The 20136-nt window shown below is 47.2% G+C and overlaps 1 protein-coding gene across 1 annotated transcript; it reads right to left on the bottom strand.

Moving 5' to 3' along the window:
- Window positions 1–815: 815 nt before the first annotated feature.
- On the bottom strand, window positions 816–19812 carry lrp11 (low density lipoprotein receptor-related protein 11). Its single transcript, XM_056295052.1, has 9 exons — window positions 19170–19812; window positions 11949–12106; window positions 11009–11150; window positions 7865–7990; window positions 6570–6806; window positions 2808–2975; window positions 2651–2692; window positions 2448–2546; window positions 816–970 (listed from the first exon to the last, which is right to left on the bottom strand). The coding sequence occupies exons 1-9, from the start codon at window positions 19810–19812 to the stop codon at window positions 816–818; spliced, it is 1770 nt and encodes a 589-aa protein (XP_056151027.1).
- Between the last annotated feature and the right edge of the window lie 324 nt (window positions 19813–20136).

The following is a 20136-nucleotide window of genomic DNA, read 5'->3' as shown; positions in this document are numbered from 1 at the left end:
TTAATTTCTCACATGAAAGAGATGAGGAATACATCTATGCGTATGCACTTATAGTTTCATATAGGCTAAATTAAAAACAAGCAACATAGATTTAGGCTGGAGAAGAAAATTAATCTGGGAATGGCTCTGAAATCTGATTCCAGGGATTAGTACAGACAGGACTTGCTGCCTGATCTTTTTGATACTGTAAGACTTGCTTCTTGGTAGACCCCGAAACACAAAATACGACACAACAGCGCCGCTCAGTGGCAGGATACAGTAAACGACTGCAGCGTTTTAAGAATACACCCGCGACTGAAGAGATTTGAAATACTAAAATAAAAAAGTGTTGAAGGACGATAAGTAATGATCTGATAAAGTAAAGAGACAGGAGAGAATCTGTTTTATGAGTTCGAGTAGGTCCACCAGAAGAGGGGCAAACCGTCTCACTTTACTGACACATGCTAGAACAAAGCAACGTGTTGGAGCAGGGAAAGCGAGGGGGCAGGCACAGCACAGCTAGCTGCGCTAGCTAGCTGCACAGCCAGCTGGCTGCAGACGTCTGAGTGGATGTGGAGGCGGCGTCTGTCAGCAGCATATTCATCCACCAGTGCTTCATTATGGGACTTCGTGACAGGAAGTTGGGAGCTTTCCAAACCTGAGGACAAGGTAGAGTTATCATGTCTAAACGAGGGCTGCAAAAAAAAAGAGCAGGTGCAAACGATCAAGTGGCCCTTAGTCAGATGGAAACACCGTCCTTTCCTCGCGCTCCCCTTGGAGGGCAAGAAACCTCCCTCCAAGAGTTTTGTTGACTCGACCGTGTTCACCGCCTCTGACTACAGGTACATGCCATTAATGAGGTAATCCGACTCCTCGGTGGTGAGGGGGCGGGCCTTCTTCATCCTGCGGCCAACCAGTTTAAGACGACAGCCAATCATCAAAAGCAGCAATGCAGTGATGATCAGCCCAAGCGCCAATGGAAGGATGGCACCTGCAGAAAACAAACAAACAAAACAAAAAACAAAGGCCATTTGGCTTTAATCACATTCCAGCGTAATAGTATTTCTATTAGTAACACCACTACAACTAGTGATACTTAGAAGTCCATCCATCCATTGTCTGAACCGCTTATCCTGCTCTCAGGGTCGCGGGGATGCGGGAGCCTATCCCAACAGCCATTGGGCAGCAGGCGGGGAGACATCCTGGACAGGCCGCCAGACCATCACACTGGGCCCCACCCGGGCCCCACCCAACCACCACAACCACACACACGGCCGATTCACCTGACCTACATGTCTGGACTGTGGAAGGAAACCGGAGCCCCCGGAGGAAACCCACGCAGACATGGGGACAACATGCAAACTCCACACAGAGGACGACCCGGGACGACCCTCAAGGTTGGACTACCTCGGGGCTCGAACCCAGGACCTTCTTGCTGTGAGGCGACCGTGCTAACCACTGTATACACTGTGCGATCTGGGCCGTATCACACGAAAGACGACTAAACGTGGCGATATCTTTGGTCGTGGCTCCAAAAAGGTGGTCCTACGTCGCATTGTGAGACAGGTCTAAAGACGGCCGTTATTACAGTCTTGTGACCGTAGACAACCTGGGACAAAAGTCTGACAGTGTCAGAAATGTAGCATGACCGTCTCACAACGAGACTGCTGCGACGACCTACGTCTACTGACCAACCAATACAAATGCAGCAGGAAATGACGCACTGATCAACACCACGCAACATCTTTGCTGGCGCTAAACACAAACAGACTGTTAGTACCCGTGACCCAAATGCCATGGAAACGAGCAACAAGACGAACTGCGGCGACTAGTGAAAGGACTCGATTCCTGCTTGGCGTCATGTTGCTCTACCAGCGGCGTAGATTGATGACGCGTGCTGATGCGGCACGCGCGCTGATGACATTTTTATGGACTTGTGTCGTAGCCTGCGATTCAGTAGCGTTATCATCGTACAGTCTACATACATACATACAACCACACTGTAACGTGCATGGATAAGAAGACACGCTGGCCGCTGACTCGCGGGTCTGACCCTTTAGTCGAGCGGTTAGCGATGTCTCCTGCGGTGCGGGCGATACCGGGCGATACGGGTTCGCTTCCCGGCCGCAGCAGTTCCTGTGGTTGCGTTGTCCCCCGAATTCGCTACGATACATACACCACACTTGATGTCGTATCCGTGTTTATTAGCTCCATGTCACACAGTGTGGCTTGCAATTGCTTAAATAGCGCAGTCTGTTGGAGGCTTAAGTCATGCAAAAGCTCTGCAGAACAAGGTCAAAACAAAGGACCAGACCAAAGGATAGGCAAGTGACTTAGTAAGGGTGACCATGACGGGGAAACCACATGCAAACTCCAGCAGAAACAACACACAGCATAAAGCTAGAATCAACACAAATGCTTAAGCTGGTTTGTTCTCAGAGTAGTAAGATTTTCACGGACAAACACACCTGACTCGGGCACTGGATGCCCTCCCTTCACTGGATATGGCTTGGTGATATAGACGTCACTCTCCTGTTGGCTTCGTGAACCAGGTAGCTTAGGTGCAGCTGGCGCAAAAAAAAATGAAAGTAAACTTAAGTCCCAATAGTTTAAGACTTCTGTCTGCTTTTATTTAGTTACTACAGTTTAACTGTTGTAATTCTTGGTTTACCTGTCTCGATCTGTCTGATGGTGGGCGAGGCCACAGTTGCTGCTTTGAAAGCAGGACATAGAATTGTCCTAGTTAATAGTAAAAACTATAAAAATATCATACTGTTACATCTGAGTGTACTGGAGTTCAGGTTAAAAGGAGATGAGCATAAACTCACTTTTTTGCATACATTCGCTGACACAATCAGCCTCCTGGAGGAAGTTGTTGTGGTTGCCCTTGCAGCCCCCATAGAGGAAGTGTTTACATGCTCCTGCTTTTCTGTCATAGTACCAGCGTGGGAAGGCTGCTTTACAAGGCCCGAAATCAGGGGGGGAGACACAGGGACCTGCAGGGACAGAGAATAACACAGGGGTCGAGCCTTCTGAGGAAGAAGGTTTTGACTTGCATTCATCTACTCAGACATTAGGTTGACACTCTTATCCAGGGTGACGTTATACACTGACTGCAAAGTAAACTGACCTACAACTCTTTTGTCTGGCAACAGTACAGAGGTCAAAGTCACTGCGTCTAGATTTTAGATTTAACAAACTTTTCCGGTCTCTGGAATGGTCACGTACGAGATACATGGATGCACTTTTCAGAATTCATGACAAGATTCAAGATGACTTTATTTGTCCTGAGGGAAATGTGTCTTGGACATAAAGGCCGCCACATAAAAAATATGTACATTACAGTGCAGTAACAGGACACAAAGTGAATTCAGATATGTGCAACACCGCCTCCATTTAGGTTAGCGTTTTGGAGAGTCACATCCTTTCCTGTATTTAATAGACCCTGTAGCGTCTACCTGATGGGAGCAGTCCGTATTCTGAATACAGGGCGATTCTCAAACAGCATCTGGAGGCAGGGATGCTCCCTCACCCCCATCACTTCCACCGCTGTGTGGACCAATCTGTTTATTTGTGATTTTAACTTAACTGATATGTTACCAGACCCAGCTGAGATTCCCTAAAGTAATATCCTCTCTATCAAAGCATGATAACATAACATTACCCTCTGTCCAGCCCCAAACACCCTGAGTCTGCACAAAGCGTGGAGTCTCTGGTGGATCCTGGTACATACAGAATTCACATGGACACTCCTAGACAGATGACAATCAATATGTCCACCCAGGTATGTGTAAGAATGAACCTTGGTAATACAAGTGTTATGGATCAGTAGAGGAGAACGATCCCCCAGATGTCCTGGATCAAAAATCATTTCTACTGTTTTCTTAGTGCTTACAATGAGATGCTGGTCATTACACCATTATTCAAACTTTTAGTAACCTCTGAACGAAAGCCAGACATGCCAGTGTCTGTATCCAGAAGTCGCATGATGGCCATGTCATCAACAAACCTGACAACGAAAGTGCTGGGATGACTGCGTGTACAATCATTTGTATATACTGTAAACAGAATGGGAGAGCTACACATCCTAGAGGAAGGCCTGTGTTGATAGACTCAGATGATGTCTGGTTCACTCAGACCTGCCGGGTGCTGTTGGTCACAGAGGAGTGATGCCACCTGATGATGTATGGGCTAACAGACATCTGTCTGAGCTTACTGAGGAGGATGTGTGGCTGCAGGGTATTAAAGCAGAGCTGAAGTCTACAAACAGCAGTTTGACAGAGGCCTTGTGGTTTTCAAGGTGTTGCAAAATAAAGTATATTATGGTTAGTATTGCGTCTTCGGTGATACGGGGGTCTTTATAGGCGAACTGATCAGAATCTGTCTGTTCATTTATGTTTGACTTCAGCTTCCACACCACCATCTTTTACAGACACGTCATTACAACACAGCTCAGGGCTACTGGTCTAGAGTCATTACTTTCCTGGGTAACAGGCTTTTTTAGAAGATGAGCAATAATTGCCTTTTCCCAGAGAGATGGATCTATATATGGATCAACAGACAGACCCAGGCTGGTGTAAGTCCCTCTGCACACATCTTCAACAGGAAAGCTGAGACACCACCGGGGCCCATTGCCTTAGTGGTGTTTGCTCTTTGAAATAGTCATGTGACTTCTCTGGGACTAATGTCATCAGTTGTTCTGGTGTTAATGACACTGTCACGTTCTGAAGAGAAATCATGTGACTCACCTTTAATGTAGAAGTTGTTCAGCTTGTTAAACCTGTACTGACCCTCTCCTTCTCCGAATGCATCGAGAGAGGCTACAAAGTGTTATGTTGATGTAGCCATCAAACTTTCTTCCCGTGCATTTTGGAAAGGTGGGTTTGAGGATTTTACAGTGAAACAGGACGCATCAGAGTGCACCTCGGCAGAGAGAGGTAAATAGTGGAGACATGGCGTTGGGGAAAGCGACACAGCTTGCCCATCTCAGTATAATTCAGGGATCAGGTGGCAGGAGACAGAGATGCTTTGTTCCGGCACGGCAGGGTTACATGGGGATAGAGCTGCATTCCCATGGAAGCCCCTGTATGGCCGAGATGGTCCCTGCAGCACGCCACCCCGACTGTCGCCAGCATTTTCCACTCAGGTCTGTGACTCAAGGGCTGCCAGTGGAGATGCCATCTGTGCCTGTATCCGAGCACTGACAGACACTCTGCTGTCTTACACAGGAATAATGGACTCATTGGAATGGGATAAGGACCACATTGTAAAGAACACATAATCCAGGTCTGTGCTGTTGTACAGGTCTTAAAAAAAATCCACACTTGTTTCTGCAGGAACACAGTTGGTGTTCTCTGTACTCACATACAGAGGGCTGAGGGTTAAATCACGTCATCAGATCACATATCTGTAGACTGTCCTTGAGCCATCCATTATCGTACGGTGAAACAGTAATACTCCACAGTCAGAGTCCAGCCATGCTGGACTGTACTGGGCTGAGCCAAGTAAAGACCAGCTGGGCCCTAATGCGTGTCCACTGTATATGAAGTAGTGGGGCTACACTGTCTGCATGGCGTCCCCACGGCACCTGACTGTCTGCTGCGCTGCATTAGCTCGGTCAGCAGGTTTTCAGCAGGAGCTGCCGTAACGGTTTTCTCCTTAATTTAGTTGATAAAAAGATACAGAACAACACACACACACACACACACAAACACAAACACACACAAAACAAAATAAGAACTCCACCAAATCCACCTACATGGCAAATTACTAAAACACAGCTCACTGGTTTAAAAGTTGATTATTGGTTATATACTCTAACTTGTTTTTTTCGGATATTTTTTCCTTCCTTTTCTCCCCAGTTGTACTTGGCTAATTGCACTCTTCTGAGCCATCCTGGTCACTGCTCCACCCCCTCTGCTGATCGGGGAGGGCTGCAGACTGCCACATGCCTCCCCCTATACATGTGGAGTCGCCAGCTGCTTCTTTTCACCTGACAGTGAGGAGTTTCACCAGGGGCACGTAGCACCTGAGAGGATCACGCTATTACCCCCCCCCCCCCGAACAGGCACCCTGACTGACCAGAGGAGGCGCTAGTGCAGTGACCAGGACACATACCCACATCCGACTGCTCACCTGCAGACCACGGCCAATTGTATGTGTAGGGACACCCGACCAAGCAGGAGGTAACACGGGGATTCGAACCGGCGATCTCCATGTTGATAGGCAACGGAATAGGCCACTACGCTACCCAGATGCCCAACTTGTTAAACTTGTTGATAATATGTCTGCTGTTTATGTTGATATCAGCACTGAGTGACAGTTAAGGGACCAATTACAAATGAGATAATATTAAGGCCCGCCCCCATGGCCCCATGGTAAAAGGGCCCGCACCAGACGACAAGCAGGGCTGAGAAGGGCTGAGATCTTCTACGATTGGAATCTGTGCCGAAGTGTACTGACGTAATGGAAAAAGATTCATACCTGTAACTTTCAGGGCACGGCTTAGTAGTGGAGAAGGTGTAAGACTCAATAATCCTGGAGTACTAAAAAGCATTGAGAGACATTGTTAGAGAACCAAACAACAGTACCTTGGCTAGGTGAGCCTTCTTGTTGATTGGGATTTTGTGAGTGGTCGGGTGGAAGAGGAGCAACCTTGGCCCTGTGCTGAGATTCAATAGGTGCCTGTGGTAGTACGACACTCTGAATTGTCCTCCCGGGGCTCTCTTGGAACATGTGGTCCTCCTCAGTCCCCTCCATCTTAGCCCCAACTCTGTGAGGACCGGATACCCCAGCAGGGTGGGTCACTGACTTCCTGCTGCTATCAACTAGAGAACACACAGACAGACATACAGGCTACAGGAAGTAGGTGAGCAGCCTGGGTTCAAACCTTTGAACTGGTAAAACACTGTCTTGCAATTGTCCTTGAGATAGTGTTGAATCCCGAAGAAGGACAGGATTAGGAATGATTATATTAGAGGGACCGCTCAAGTTAGACGGTTTGGAGACAAAGCAAGAGAGGCAAGATTGAGATGGCTTGGACATGTGTGGAGGAGAGATGCTGGGTATACTGGGAGAAGGATGCTGAATGTGGAGCTGCCAGGAAAGACGAAAAAAGGAAGGCCAAAGAGGAGGTTTATGGATGTGGTGAGGGAGGACATGCAGGTGGCTGGTGTGACAGAGGAAGATGCAGAGGACAGGAAGAAATGGAAACGGATGATCGGCTGTGGCGACTCCTAACGGGAGCAGCCGAAAGTAGTAGTAGTAAATAGTGTTGAATCCCTATCAGCTCCAGGGTTGTGTTATGCGGTTTACCCTGCACACTGACCTTCCTGTGGCAGGTTACAAGACAGTTTCTCCAGGGAGATTGAAAAATAGAGAAAGCCACTTTATTTTGTCCTTGTATTCTTACCAAGTATGTGTTCTCTGCATGTGTAGGAGCAGTGGGCAGCTGCAGTGCCCGGGGACCAACTCCAGTTCTTCTTTCCATTGCCTTGCTCAGGGTCATATGCAGGAGTATTAACCCTAACATGCATGTGTTTTTGATGTACCCACAGTTATTGCAAATATTATTTGTTACAGTCTAATAAAGGGAAGGGTGGGTGGGTAAATTTGTTATTTTAAGTTTCTCCTAAAATCAGTTGAAGGGGCAGAGTCACTATCTAGGGCTTGTCTAGGAAGACATCTCAATTCTTTTGCAGCAATTATAAAAAGTAAAAATGTTAGCACCAAAAACCCAATACTGTACAGCTCAGTAACCATGACAAAGTCCTTCAAATCCTGCATGCTTGGCATCGCCTGCAGTCTGGATTTTGTGTGTAAGTATGACTCAGCTAAGAGGAATTTCATATTGGTAGTAAAATACACCCCAACAAAGGCCACTCACTGTTGTGGCAGAAGGCCTCATCTGACCGGTCTGGACAGTGCTGCTTTCCATCACAGGCGTAGGTGATGTCGATGCAGCAGCCATCATCGCACATAAACTGGTAGCGGGAGCAGTGACCTGTACACACTGCAGGCAGGGAGAGACACGGCCACAACGCACAGATTACCCGCTACATCACAGACAGCTGAATCAGTTCATCTGGACACAACATTGTGACACACCAATGTCGGGCCGTCGGTGAGCCTTCTGTGGCCCTAGTTTATGCGGTGTGTCCTGCACCGTCGGCACTAGTCTAACCCCTGTCGGCAGCTTTTCGGCTGATTCCCATCGGCGAGTCAACATGTCGAAATGGCGGCGGAGCCCGTCGGTGAGAGAGCGCACTCTGATTGACTGTTCAGCTTAGCGAATCAGTGCACGAGAAGAGAAACGGAAGTTACGAAAGCTAGCAAACGACGAAGTCGAGAGGCCACACACAGAAGGGTAGAGGCTAGTTCCCATCGGTCAACTGAGCATGCGCAAGTATTCGTTGTCTCCGTTGTTTGGGTAGGTTAAGGTTAGGGTTAGGGTTGAAGTTGGCTAATCAGACGCAGAGTAGGGGTGGGTCTTCCTAGAATCCTAGCGCCTGGATGCAACGCGGGGCGTGTGGAGGCATGGTCGAAGCATTTCGCGCATGCTCAGTTGACCGTTCTCTACTCCCATTTCCGTTCTCTGCATCGACGGGAGCTAGCCTCTAGTACCGAAGCGGTCAAATAGGAGTTATCTTAAAAGTACGTTTTGAAATTGAAAAAAATGTAGAGCCGAAAATCCAGCGACACTGGGGGGGGGGGGTGCTGTTACGGTAATGGAAAACGACACAGAAGCGAGGCGAGTCAAGTCGAGTTGGATCGCTACCATGTAGTGGAAAGGGGGCCCAGACACACCAAACCGACATTAGAGAACTACCGACTGTTGCGACGCCTCGCGTCGCCTGCGTCTGGGCCAAAAAGTAGCACTTGAGAACACCGCAAAGACCATGGCCGACGGCCAACTAACATGTACGTTCTGCGCCTGCGTGGGAGCAGACGTTCTTGAGGCGTTCAGGTGAGATGAAGACGAAAAATGAGAAGAGCCTTCTGTGTGGGTAGAGGCTAGTTCCCATCGATGCAGAGAACGGAAATGGGAGTATAGAACGGTCAACTGAGCATGCGCGAAATGCCTCTACCATGCCTCCACACGCCCCGCGTAGCATCCTGGCGCTAGGATTCTAGGAAGACCCGCCCCTACTCAGCGTCTGATTAGCTAACTTTAACCCTAACCCCGCCCTAACCCTAACCTTAACCTACCCAAACAACGTAGGCAACGAGTACTTGCGCATTCTCAGTTGACCGTTCTCTGCATCGATGGGAACTAGCCTCTACCCTTAAAAATGCCGGGCGATATCCCATGCGCGCATTGATGACGCAGTGACACAAGATGACGCTTTTCTCTGACCAATCAGAGGTCTGCATTGATTTTGGTACCCGCTCCGGGTTTTTTTTGGAACCTCGACAAAGGTGGTACCAGAAAAGTGGTAACAGTTACTCAAATGCGGGTACTTTCCTGTAATGGAAACGAAAAAAGGGCGAGTCGAGGCGAGTTGGGCCGGTACCGTGTAGTGGAAAAGGGGCATAAGTGACCTCTTCCGTCTCAACTGACTGCAGGTATCCCCAACTTTATAAACAATACAGTAGCATAGCGACCGAAACTAACGACCAGTTTCATATGCAAATTACAGTGACCATTAACTAGAGTTACAATGGCCATGTGTACTGTTCACACAGGAGAGCTAACACGTCAGGCCAGGACCTGTAGATGGATGTGGACTGGGAAGGATGAGGATGTGCACATCCTTGATAGGGAGGAACACTGGATTGAACGAGGAATCAAGTAAGAGGGAATGACAATCCCTGAACTGGGGGATGGCTAAGAGTACATCTGTCGCCATCTTACAATGCTGTGATTGCAACTATTCCCCAATCCTGTGTGAATGGTACACATGACCATTGTCCATCCATCCATTATCTGAACCGCTCATCCTGCTCTCAGGGTCGCGGGGATGCTGGAGCCTATCCCAGCAGTCATTGGGCGGCAGGCGGGGAGACACCCTGGACAGACCGCCAAGCCATCTCTCTCTCTCTCACACACACACACACAGCTTCATACCTAGGGACAATTTAGTATGGCCGATTCACCTGACCTACATGTCTTTAGACTGTGGGAGGAAACCGGAGCCCCCGGCGGAAACCCACGCAGACACGGGGAGAACATGCAAACTCCACACAGATGACGACCCGGGACGACCTCCAAAGTTAAATGACCCCGGGGCTCGAACCCAGGACCTTCTTGCTGTGAGGCGACCACGCTAACCACTGCGCCACTGTGCCGCCCACACAACCATTGTAACTCTAGTTAATGGCCACGGCAATTTGCATATGAAACTGATCGTTGGTTTCAGGCTTTATGCCACTGTATTGTTTATAAGGGTTGGGACACCTGCAGTCACTGTATTGTTTATAAGGGTGGGGATACCTGCAGTCACTGTATTGTTTATAAGGGTTGGGACACCTGCAGTCACTATTGTTTATAAGGGTGGGGACACCTGGAGTCACTGTATTGTTTATACGGGTGGGGATAGCCGTGGTCAGTTGAGACTGAAGAGGTCACTTAGATGATGATGAAACGTTTCTCTCAGTAAATGTTGTGTCCAGATGAGCTGATTCAACTTTGTGTGACTTCCTCACCTGGATTATTGAGCATGCATCAAGACACCACCCGCTACACATTTACTCCTTCTCTCTGACACAAGTTCAGAATGTATCTGTTTAAGGGTCGCACCACTTCACATGTTGCATTGCTCATGCACAGAAATTCTCTAAGAAATTAAGAACTGCAAAGTATTTTTGTTTTGCGAATACTTATTTTTTTCCCAAAAAGACAACGTGTAAAATATTTGGACTGCTATGAATTTGTGATATTTTACAATTTATTTCATTTCACTGCCCTTACTTGATTATAGTGTCAGTTGTAAAACCTTTACAGGAGAAATGTCTAAATGAGAGTGAGGATTGTGCAGGTCACTGACAACACAGCTGATGTAGAGGAATATGGATCAACAAATAACACCACCTTCTGCTTTATGCTCTGGAGCCAGCACGGTGACGGAGACGTTGTCAGAGCTCTTCTGGCCGGCGGTGTCGGTGACGGTCATCTGAAAGGTGTACACGCCCTGCTGAAGACCACTGATCTCCAGCAGCCCCGGATGAGTCCCCTTCAAGAAGTAAGGGGGACAAGTTTGTGAGACCAGGACACACAACTTAATGACATGATGTCGATGGAGTGGTACGTCCACGATTAAATGGGTGAAGATGTTGGATGAAAGATAGGAGATACTATTATATTGTGTTTGTATTTAGGAACATGGATAGAACCAGATAAGAAGTCCTGACAAGGACGGGGAGGAATAATGGAGTAAGAATTAAACACACAGGCACCACAATATGCTTAAATATGAAGTGTGACACCACACCTGCTGGTCTCTGAGCAGAGGGCAGATATCAGCAGAGCATCTGCCCTTCAGGCAAAGTCATCATAAGCTCTTATGTGCTGCAGGTCATAATGGGTCACTGTGTGGACTTAACTTCTATCAGCACATGTGGGCTGTGCAATGCAAGTTGTCCACGAAACCTCTGATTAAAATGTATTTACACTGTAAAAGCAATCATGTGGTGGTGCCACATCTGCACCACATTCTGTTTTGTTCTGCCATCATGGAAACATGTTCCTTATGAACAAAGCCTCATTTACTGCACGTTTAGGATGAGCACTTGTTGTTTAATAATTCACAACGTTACCTGAACCGCTCCGAATCTGCCTCCTGTGTTTCCTGTCATGTGTGTAGACTTCCGTATTTGAAACGGTTCAGCACAGCATCAACACTGTGATGTTTAGAGGTACCGTGACCTTTGTGGCTCCATAGCAAGAGGAGGCCACTAGAAGTGTTAGGGGGCTCGTGTCCCACTGGGAACAATCAGCACGTGTCTGGTTATAGAGCCACATAGGTTATTACCTCCATATTGACCACTGTGTCCCCCTTGATGAGAGCCCATTCGTAGTGGCTGATCCCGTGGTCATCCACGCTTCCCCGGCCGTCTAGCACAGCCCAGTCTGTGGGCAGCTGGATCACCACGTCCTGGCCGGCATCGCTGCGGGGGGGCTCGTCCTGCTCTGTGGAACAACCACACATGTCCAACATACTTGACCAGGACACCTGGTTCTGCAGGCTGCACATCACTACAGCCTCTCATATGCACTTGTCTTTCAATGTATGTATAAATACTACCCATCCACCCAGCAGCACTCTGTACTCGCTTCATCCACTTCATGGTGGTGGGGGGGCTGGAGCCTGTCCCCGTCACACTCTGGCCAAAAGACAGGGAGAAACTCAGGCCAGTTTGCCCCCCCCCCCCCATACACACACACACACACACACACACACACGTAGGCAATCCAGGGAGTCAGATCTAACATGCTACATGTGTCTGGACGGTGCCAGGAGAACCAGGGGAAACCCAAACAAACATGGCGAGAACACACAAACTTCCCACAGTCTGGAGTCTGGAGGCTGGAAACAATCCCAGAACTCCCTGCTGCGAGGCAACGGTGCTAAACACCAAGCCACCTTGATACCCCGACACAAATAACATCATACCGTGTTCACATTTAACCATTTTCTTCTACCTAATGTAAGAAAACAATCCTATTTCCAACTTTAAGATGATAAAGAAATTACAAGGTTCATATTTGCCAAATGTTTGCTGAAATTCGGGTAGACAATTGGATTATCATTTCACATATCAGCAGCAGGGTTCCCATGGCACTTTTATTGGTGTAGCCCGGGTGAGAAAAGGCTGGGTTTAGTACAGTTGTTAAATGCATGTAGTTTTACTGTGTCATTAGGGATTTGCTAATGTCTGAGGTTCGCATCCCGTCTGCCCTAAAAAAAAGAAAGAAAAAGAAAAAAAACTAAGCAAGTTTGATTGGAATGTACATGGGCGCACACGTGGCATAGTGAGTGTACAACATTGCATTACATTACATTGCAGTCATTTAGCCGACGCTTTTATCCAAAGCGACTTACAATAAGTGCATCATTTAACGTAGGAAATCAGGAGAACTACTGGTCATCAGAGGTCATAAGTGCATCTAAACAAGCATCTAAGAGCAAAACCAGTGCTAAAGTAAAAGCGCAAGAAAGAGATTTTTTTTTTTAATGAGTGAATACAATAAGTGCTAAGAACAAGTAGCAGGGTAGTAGTTCTTAAAGAGGTGAGTTTCCAACCTGCGCCGAAAGATGGGCAGCGACTCCGCTGTCCTGACATCAGCGGGGAGTTCAGTCCACCACTGTGGGGCCAGGACAGAACCGAGCCGGGACCGGGTCGATCGGCAGCAGGGGCCTCTGAGCGACGGGGCAACCAGGCGTCCCAAGGCAGCAGAGCGAAGTGGTCAGGCGGGGGTGTAGGGCTTGACCATGGCCTGGAGATAGGAAGGAGCTGTTCCTTTCACTGCCCTGTAGGCTAGCACCAGAGTCTTAAACTCGATGCGAGCAGCTACTGGGAGCCGGTGTAGGGACATGAGAAGGGGAGGTGTGTGGGAGAACTTAGGGCGGTTGAACACCAGACGAGCTGCAGCTTTCTGAGCAAGCTCCAGAGGTCTGATGGCCGACGCCGGGGCGCCAGCAAGGAGGGAGTTGCCGTAGTCCAGCCGGGAGATGACCAGAGCCTGGATGAGCACCTGTACTATCTCGTCGGTGAGGAATGGGCGAATCCTCCTGATGTTATAGAGGAGAAATCTGCAGGAGCGAGCAACCGATGCAACGTTTTCAGCAAACGACAGTTTGGCGTTCAGGATCACACCCAGATTCCTCACAGTCCGGATTGGCGTCAACAACCTATTCTGTATGACATATAAGAGTGTTTTATTGGTTAATGTCAAATGTCAATAAGGGCAAATCGACCCCAGTGTTCTTTATGAGTGTCTTGCTAGTCAGATATGCTAGCAAGTTAGCTTATCTGTATCGTACATACTCCGCCTGGTTTCAGTGAGCCTGTAGCTCGTGGGACTGAGCCATAGTATTCGGCAGTACTACATCAACCCGGTCACGCGCACCGCGCATTACGTTTTGTATACGGCAGTTCATTGTTGGATTTTGGTCATCGTTCACACTCTGTGCTACGTGGGCCGTACAGAACTCCCCTGGACTCGAACAGAGTCTCCCTGGCATCGTCGTTCCCGCTCTGGGCTACGTGGGCCGTACAGAGCTCTGCTGGACTCGAACAGAGTTTCCCTGGCATCATCGTTCCCGCTCTGGGCTACGTGGGCCGTACAGAGCTCTCCTGGACTCGAACAGAGTTTCCCTGGCATCATCATTCCTGCTCTGTGCTACGTGGGCCGTACAGAGCTCTACTCGCCACAAGGCAGCACTACTTGTTCCACACGACCACCCGCTGACATTGGTAAGTACAGTCTCATTCGGCTCTGTTGAGTGAAGGGGCCCATTGCAAGTAGCGCGCGTGTCACCAAGCAACGACCAGGCCTGCAACGTTTATTTGTTTATGCGGCTTTTGGGATTATTTTATTTGTGTTATAACGTGTGTGGGGGCCACCACTATTGTTACATTTGTGATATTGAGTAACAGATATTTTGTGGGTTTTTTTATGTGGGGGTATATTATTGTACCGCAAAAGGTATGTGCCCTTGTTTTAAAGCACAAGGTGAATTATTCTGTTATGGTACAGCCAATACATTCCTAGGGGTCCATTTAAAACAGAGTATCTGCTATAGTACTGTTTACAAGTAATTAGGCCCAATCTATTTAAAAGCTATAGCTGGTTAGCTTTATTGGAAGTATACTCACAACTAGTGTCATATTGTCCACTAAATAGATATAGATATATTCCGAGTATTATTATTAGAGCAGTACCTAGCAGTATACTAATTACATTTTCCATATTATACTGATTTCCACTAAATAGATATAACACTATTATCATAATCCTGGTCTCGCTTTATACAAAATTTTTCCCACTCTATTCTACTTACATTTAGAATCATATATATATTAGATAATATTCCCATCTCAAAAGCACTTGGGATGCACAAAGGTATTGGTTGTGCAACTATTGACTGGAATCACATTATTCTTTATTTGCATTTCCCTTTTTGTGGTATTTGACATAACTGATAATTGTGCGTCTTTTTGCATTGCTGCTGTCACAACTTTACTTTATTCACATTCCTAAATTCAGTACATTACCTGTTTATAGAAGGAGGTTGTCTGGTCCAGTTATTTCATCTGAATAATAAGTTGAGTTCATTAAGCATAATTTTGCTGGGTATAGTTAACTCTTATTCAGAATAGTATTTGTATACGAACCCGTAGCTCCACCTTCCTAGTTTATTCCCTTTTACGGCATCTATAGACACAGAGTAGGGGGTGGGCGCTACATTGGTGTGCCAACCACTAATCCTGAATGAAAATGTGGGAAATACTAGAAGTTTCTATTCCTCATACAATTACTGCTGGAGAATATAAACCCCATCAGGCCTGATTTAAAACACGCTCAGAGCTGCTCTCAACAGGCTAATCTAACTGTAGAGCACCAGGATACTACTCCTACTACTCCTACTCCTACTACTTTCGGCTGCTCCCATTAGGGCTCGCCACAGTGGATCATCCTGTCGTCTGCATCTTCCTCTGTCACACCAGCCACCTGCATGTCCTCCCTCACCACATCCATAAACCTCCTCTTTGGCCTTCCTCTTCTCCTCTTCCCTGGCAGCTCCATATTCAGCATCCTTCTCCCAGTATACCCAGCATCTCTCCTCCACACATGTCCAAACCATCTCAATCTTGCCTCTCTTGCTTTGTCTCCAAACCGTCCAACCTGAGCTGTCCCTCTAATATCCTCATTCCTAATCCTGTCCTTCATCACTCCCAATGAAAATCTTATCATCTTCAACTCTACCACCACCTCCAGCTCCACCTCCTGTCTTTTCAGCAGTGCCACTGTCTTCAAACCATATAACATAGCTGGTCTCACAACCGTCTTGTAAACCTTCCCTTTAACTCTTGCTGGTACCCTTCTTTCGCAAATCACTCCTGACACTCTTCTCCACAAGCCCGTTTCTCCTTCCTTAGTGTTTAACCTCTCATACAACTCACCATACACCGTTTCCTCTTCCTTCGCCACCTCTCTCTTCGCTTTACGCTGCATCTCCCTGTACTCCTGTCTACTTTCTTCATCTCTCTGACTATCCCACTTCTTTGCCAACCTCTTCCTCTGTATACTTCCCTGTACTTCCTCATTCCACCACCAAGTCTCCTTGTCTTCCTTCCTCTGTCCAGATGACACACCAAGTACCTTCCTAGCTGTCTCCCTCATTATTTCTGCATGGTTGTCCAGCCATCCAGTAACTCTTCACTACCACTCAGCGCCTGTCTTAAGGTTGATCTTAGATCCAACGGGGTGTAGGCACGGAAGTAGCCGTGATTGGCTGTTGCAGCCGTGGTTGGTTGTTGCATCGGCCAATAGACAGCGCGGAACCTCGAAGTGCACTGACTTGAAACAAACGATGTGCACTGAAACATTTAGATAGCTAGCTTACAACTGACCTTAACAATGCCAGATCGTACTGTAACCCTAACCCTACCGCTATTGCTATCACTAGCTAACTAACGTTAACTTAATTCACCCCAGCTATTGCTCTGTCTGTCGGTCAGGCAGTCAGTTCGCTTCGAGGTTCCACACTGTCTATTGGCCAACGCGACAACCAATCACGTCTACTACTTCCGTGCTTACACCCCATTGGATCTAGCATCAACCCTGTCTTAACTCCTGCCTGAACTCCACACAACAGTCTTCCTTCTTCAACTTCCATCATTTGATCTTTGGCTCTGCCTTCACGCTCTTCCTCTTCTTGGTCTCCAAAGTCATCCTACAGACCACCATCCGATGCTCCTAAATACTTTCTCCCATCACCACCTTGCAGTCTCCAATTCCTTTCAGATCGCACCTCTTACATAAGATATAATCCACCTGTGTGCACTTTCCTCCACTCTTGTACGTCACTCTGTGTTCCTCCCTCTTCTTGAAATATGTATTCACCACAGTCATTTCCATCCTTTTCACAAAATCCCCCATCATCTGTCCTTCCACATTTCTCTCCTTGACACTATACCTGCCCATCACCTGTGTTCCCTTCACCAACATGTCCATTGAAGTCCGCTCCAATCACCACTCTCCTCCTTGGGTACACTCTCCACCACGTCATCCAACTCACTCCAGAATTCTTTTTTCTCTTCCATCTCACACCCAACTTGCGGGGCATATGCGCTGATAACATTCATCATCACACCTTGGATTTCCAGCTTCATACTCATCACTCTGTCTGACACTGTCTTGACCTCCAGCACACTCCTGACATAGTCTGTATATCACCAAGCTGGAGAAGGAAATCATTCACCAGCCTGTATGCCTGACCAGTCCCATTAGTGGTGGCTATTGGTTATGCTGGCCTGGGGTTAGCAAATATAAAAAACAGTTTTAATCTATCTGTTTTATTAGCGTTATTATTACTGTTACTGTCTTTAAAAAAGGCAATGATTTGATCGAACACTTATGATACCTAACAAGGGAGATGAAGCTAAGTCAGCAATGGTAGACTATTAGAAAAGAGCAAGTGAGAGAGAGGAAAAACAGAGAGGGGGAGAGGGGGAGAGAGAGGGAGAGAGATAGAAGGAGAGAGAGACGGAGAGGGAGAGAGCGAGAGAGAGAGGGAGCAAGAGAGAGGAGAGAGAGAGTGGGAGAGAGCACAAGAGCGGGAGAGAGAGGAGAGGGAGAGAGAGACAGAGGGGGGGAGAGAGAGAGAGAAGGAGAGGGAGAGAGAGGGAGAACCACAGCCCATAAACAATAAATCACAGCCTTGGCAGTCCACAGTGGTTCAAATTTAAACCATCTAAAAGGAACACTTCCTTGTGTTTCACATGTTCTGCTGGCCAGCATGAACACAGCTAATGAAGCTCGATAATGAAGCTAGATAATGAACATGAACACAGATAATGAAGCAAGATAATGAACACAGATAATGAAGTTAGATAATGAACATGAACACAGATAATGAAGCAAGATAATGAACACAGATAATGAAGTTAGATAATGAACATGAACACAGATAATGAAGCTAGATAATGAAGTTAGATAATGAAGTTAGATAATGAACATGAACACAGATAATGAAGCTAGGTAATGAACACAGATAATGAAGTCAGATAATGAACATGAACACAGATAATGAAGCAAGATAATGAACACAGATAATGAAGTTAGATAATGAACATGAACACAGATAATGAAGCTAGGTAATGAACACAGATAATGAAGTTAGATAATGAACATGAACACAGATAATGAAGCTAGATAATGAAGATAGATAATGAACATGAACACAGATAATGAAGATAGATAATGAACACAGATAATGAACATGAACACAGAGTGAAGCTAGATAATGAAGGGGGATAATGAACATGAACACAGATAATGAAGCAAGATAATGAGCACAGATAATGAAGATAGATAATGAACATGAACACAGATAATGAAGCTAGGTAATGAACACAGATAATGAAGTTAGATAATGAACATGAACACAGATAATGAAGCTAGATAATGAACACAGATAATGAAGATAGATAATGAACATGAACACAGATAATGAAGGTAGATAATGAACACAGATAATGAACATGAACACAGACAGTGAAGCTAGATAATGAAGGGGGATAATGAACATGAACACAGATAATGAACATGAACATAGATAATGACAGCGTTCTTCCCAGCTTTGCCTGAATTTTACAGGCTGTCATCAAAACAGAACCACAGAACATCAGACAATAACATCATCCACCATCTCATGTGACCAGAGACATGATAATGGCGGTCAGCCTGTGTAAATAAAGGTGTACAGATGACTGAGCAAACATGTGGGTGGATGACCTGCCAGCTGTGGGACCATAAACATGACGGGTCTTACAGCTGGTGTGAAGCAAACTGCACCCCTTTATTAAGATGCTGGGGTGATGTGGTCACATAAGATAACCCTTCATATTCAGTACCAGTCACACAGAGCAACACGTTCAACACAATATGATAACTTTTTGTTCTGTTTACCATCTGTAAACATACGGTTTGTATCGAGACGACTACTTAATGGCGGCCCTCTCACCTTGGGTATCATCATCTTCATCCTCCAAGCGTTGCTCAGGCTTCCTGATAGAGCTGCTCATCTTATTTGCGTCTCCGTGGGCGGCGGAGGAGGTGAGGACATCTCCGGTGGCGTTGGGAGGCCGGTGGTAGGTGCTGAACCCTGGCTGCGGAGCGAAGGAGCACACATTCTTATTCTTGTACGTACAGTTGAACAGGTAGCAGCTGATGCTGTTCTCCGACTGCGGGAGATCTTCCTGGACCACGGCCACGGTGCAGTGAGGCTCGGAGCAGCAGGCGTGGAGACAGTCCTTCCAGCTGTAGCTGCTCCGGGGAGCCGAGAGGAACGTGGCCCCTTGCTCTATGGAGGCCTTGGCGCGGATGATGTTCTCCCCGACGGCACCGAAACTGCCCAAGCAGGCGTCAGCCGCATCCCCTCCCCGCGGGTACTCCTGCTCCTGCTGCAGCTGCTTGCGGAATTCCTCCAGCAGCTCCTCTACCCCTGATATTTTAGATTTTAAATCCGATATCGGAGATGAACGGGTGTCGGTAGGTCCGACTGCACAGAGCAGTAAGAGACAGGCGATCAGCCGCGGATGCTGAAGCCGAGCCGTGTTTACGCAGCCACACAGCATCTCCGGTCCTTCCGGCGCATTAGGTGCCATGAGCGAAGAAAAAAAATATCCCCCTTGAACACGACTGAGTCCGAGACGTTTTATTTAAATCATCTTGTCAGATAGCTGATGAGCAGCACTGCCACGACGCTAAGAGACCCGTGTCGCTGACACGGTAAGGATGAGATCGTCGTGCCATAAGGGGCGGATGGATAAGTCGTGACGTCATCAGCAGCCACAACACCTTGTGTCCCCCAGTGGAAGACGGACGCGCACCGCGGCGATGCGCGAGCGCTCGCTTAAAGTGGCCTGGGTTACTAGCATTTCCCCTTTTTTATGTATATATATATATATTTTCAGTTTTCAGTTTTATAT

This window comes from Lampris incognitus, chromosome 15 (genome assembly GCF_029633865.1).
Source record: "Lampris incognitus isolate fLamInc1 chromosome 15, fLamInc1.hap2, whole genome shotgun sequence".
NCBI classification, from domain to species: domain Eukaryota; kingdom Metazoa; phylum Chordata; class Actinopteri; order Lampriformes; family Lampridae; genus Lampris; species Lampris incognitus.
This window is presented reverse-complemented; position numbering and strand designations above follow the sequence as displayed.

Coding starts and splice junctions, on each gene's coding strand:
- lrp11 (XM_056295052.1), bottom strand. CDS start 19,812: ATGGCACCTAATGCGCCGGAAGGACCGGAGATGCTGTGTGGCTGCGTA. Junction 12,107..19,169: donor TGAAGATGATGATACCCAAG/GTGAGAGGGCCG, acceptor GTTGTTCCACAG/AGCAGGACGAGCCCCCCCGC. Junction 11,151..11,948: donor ACACAGTGGTCAATATGGAG/GTAATAACCTAT, acceptor TACTTCTTGAAG/GGGACTCATCCGGGGCTGCT.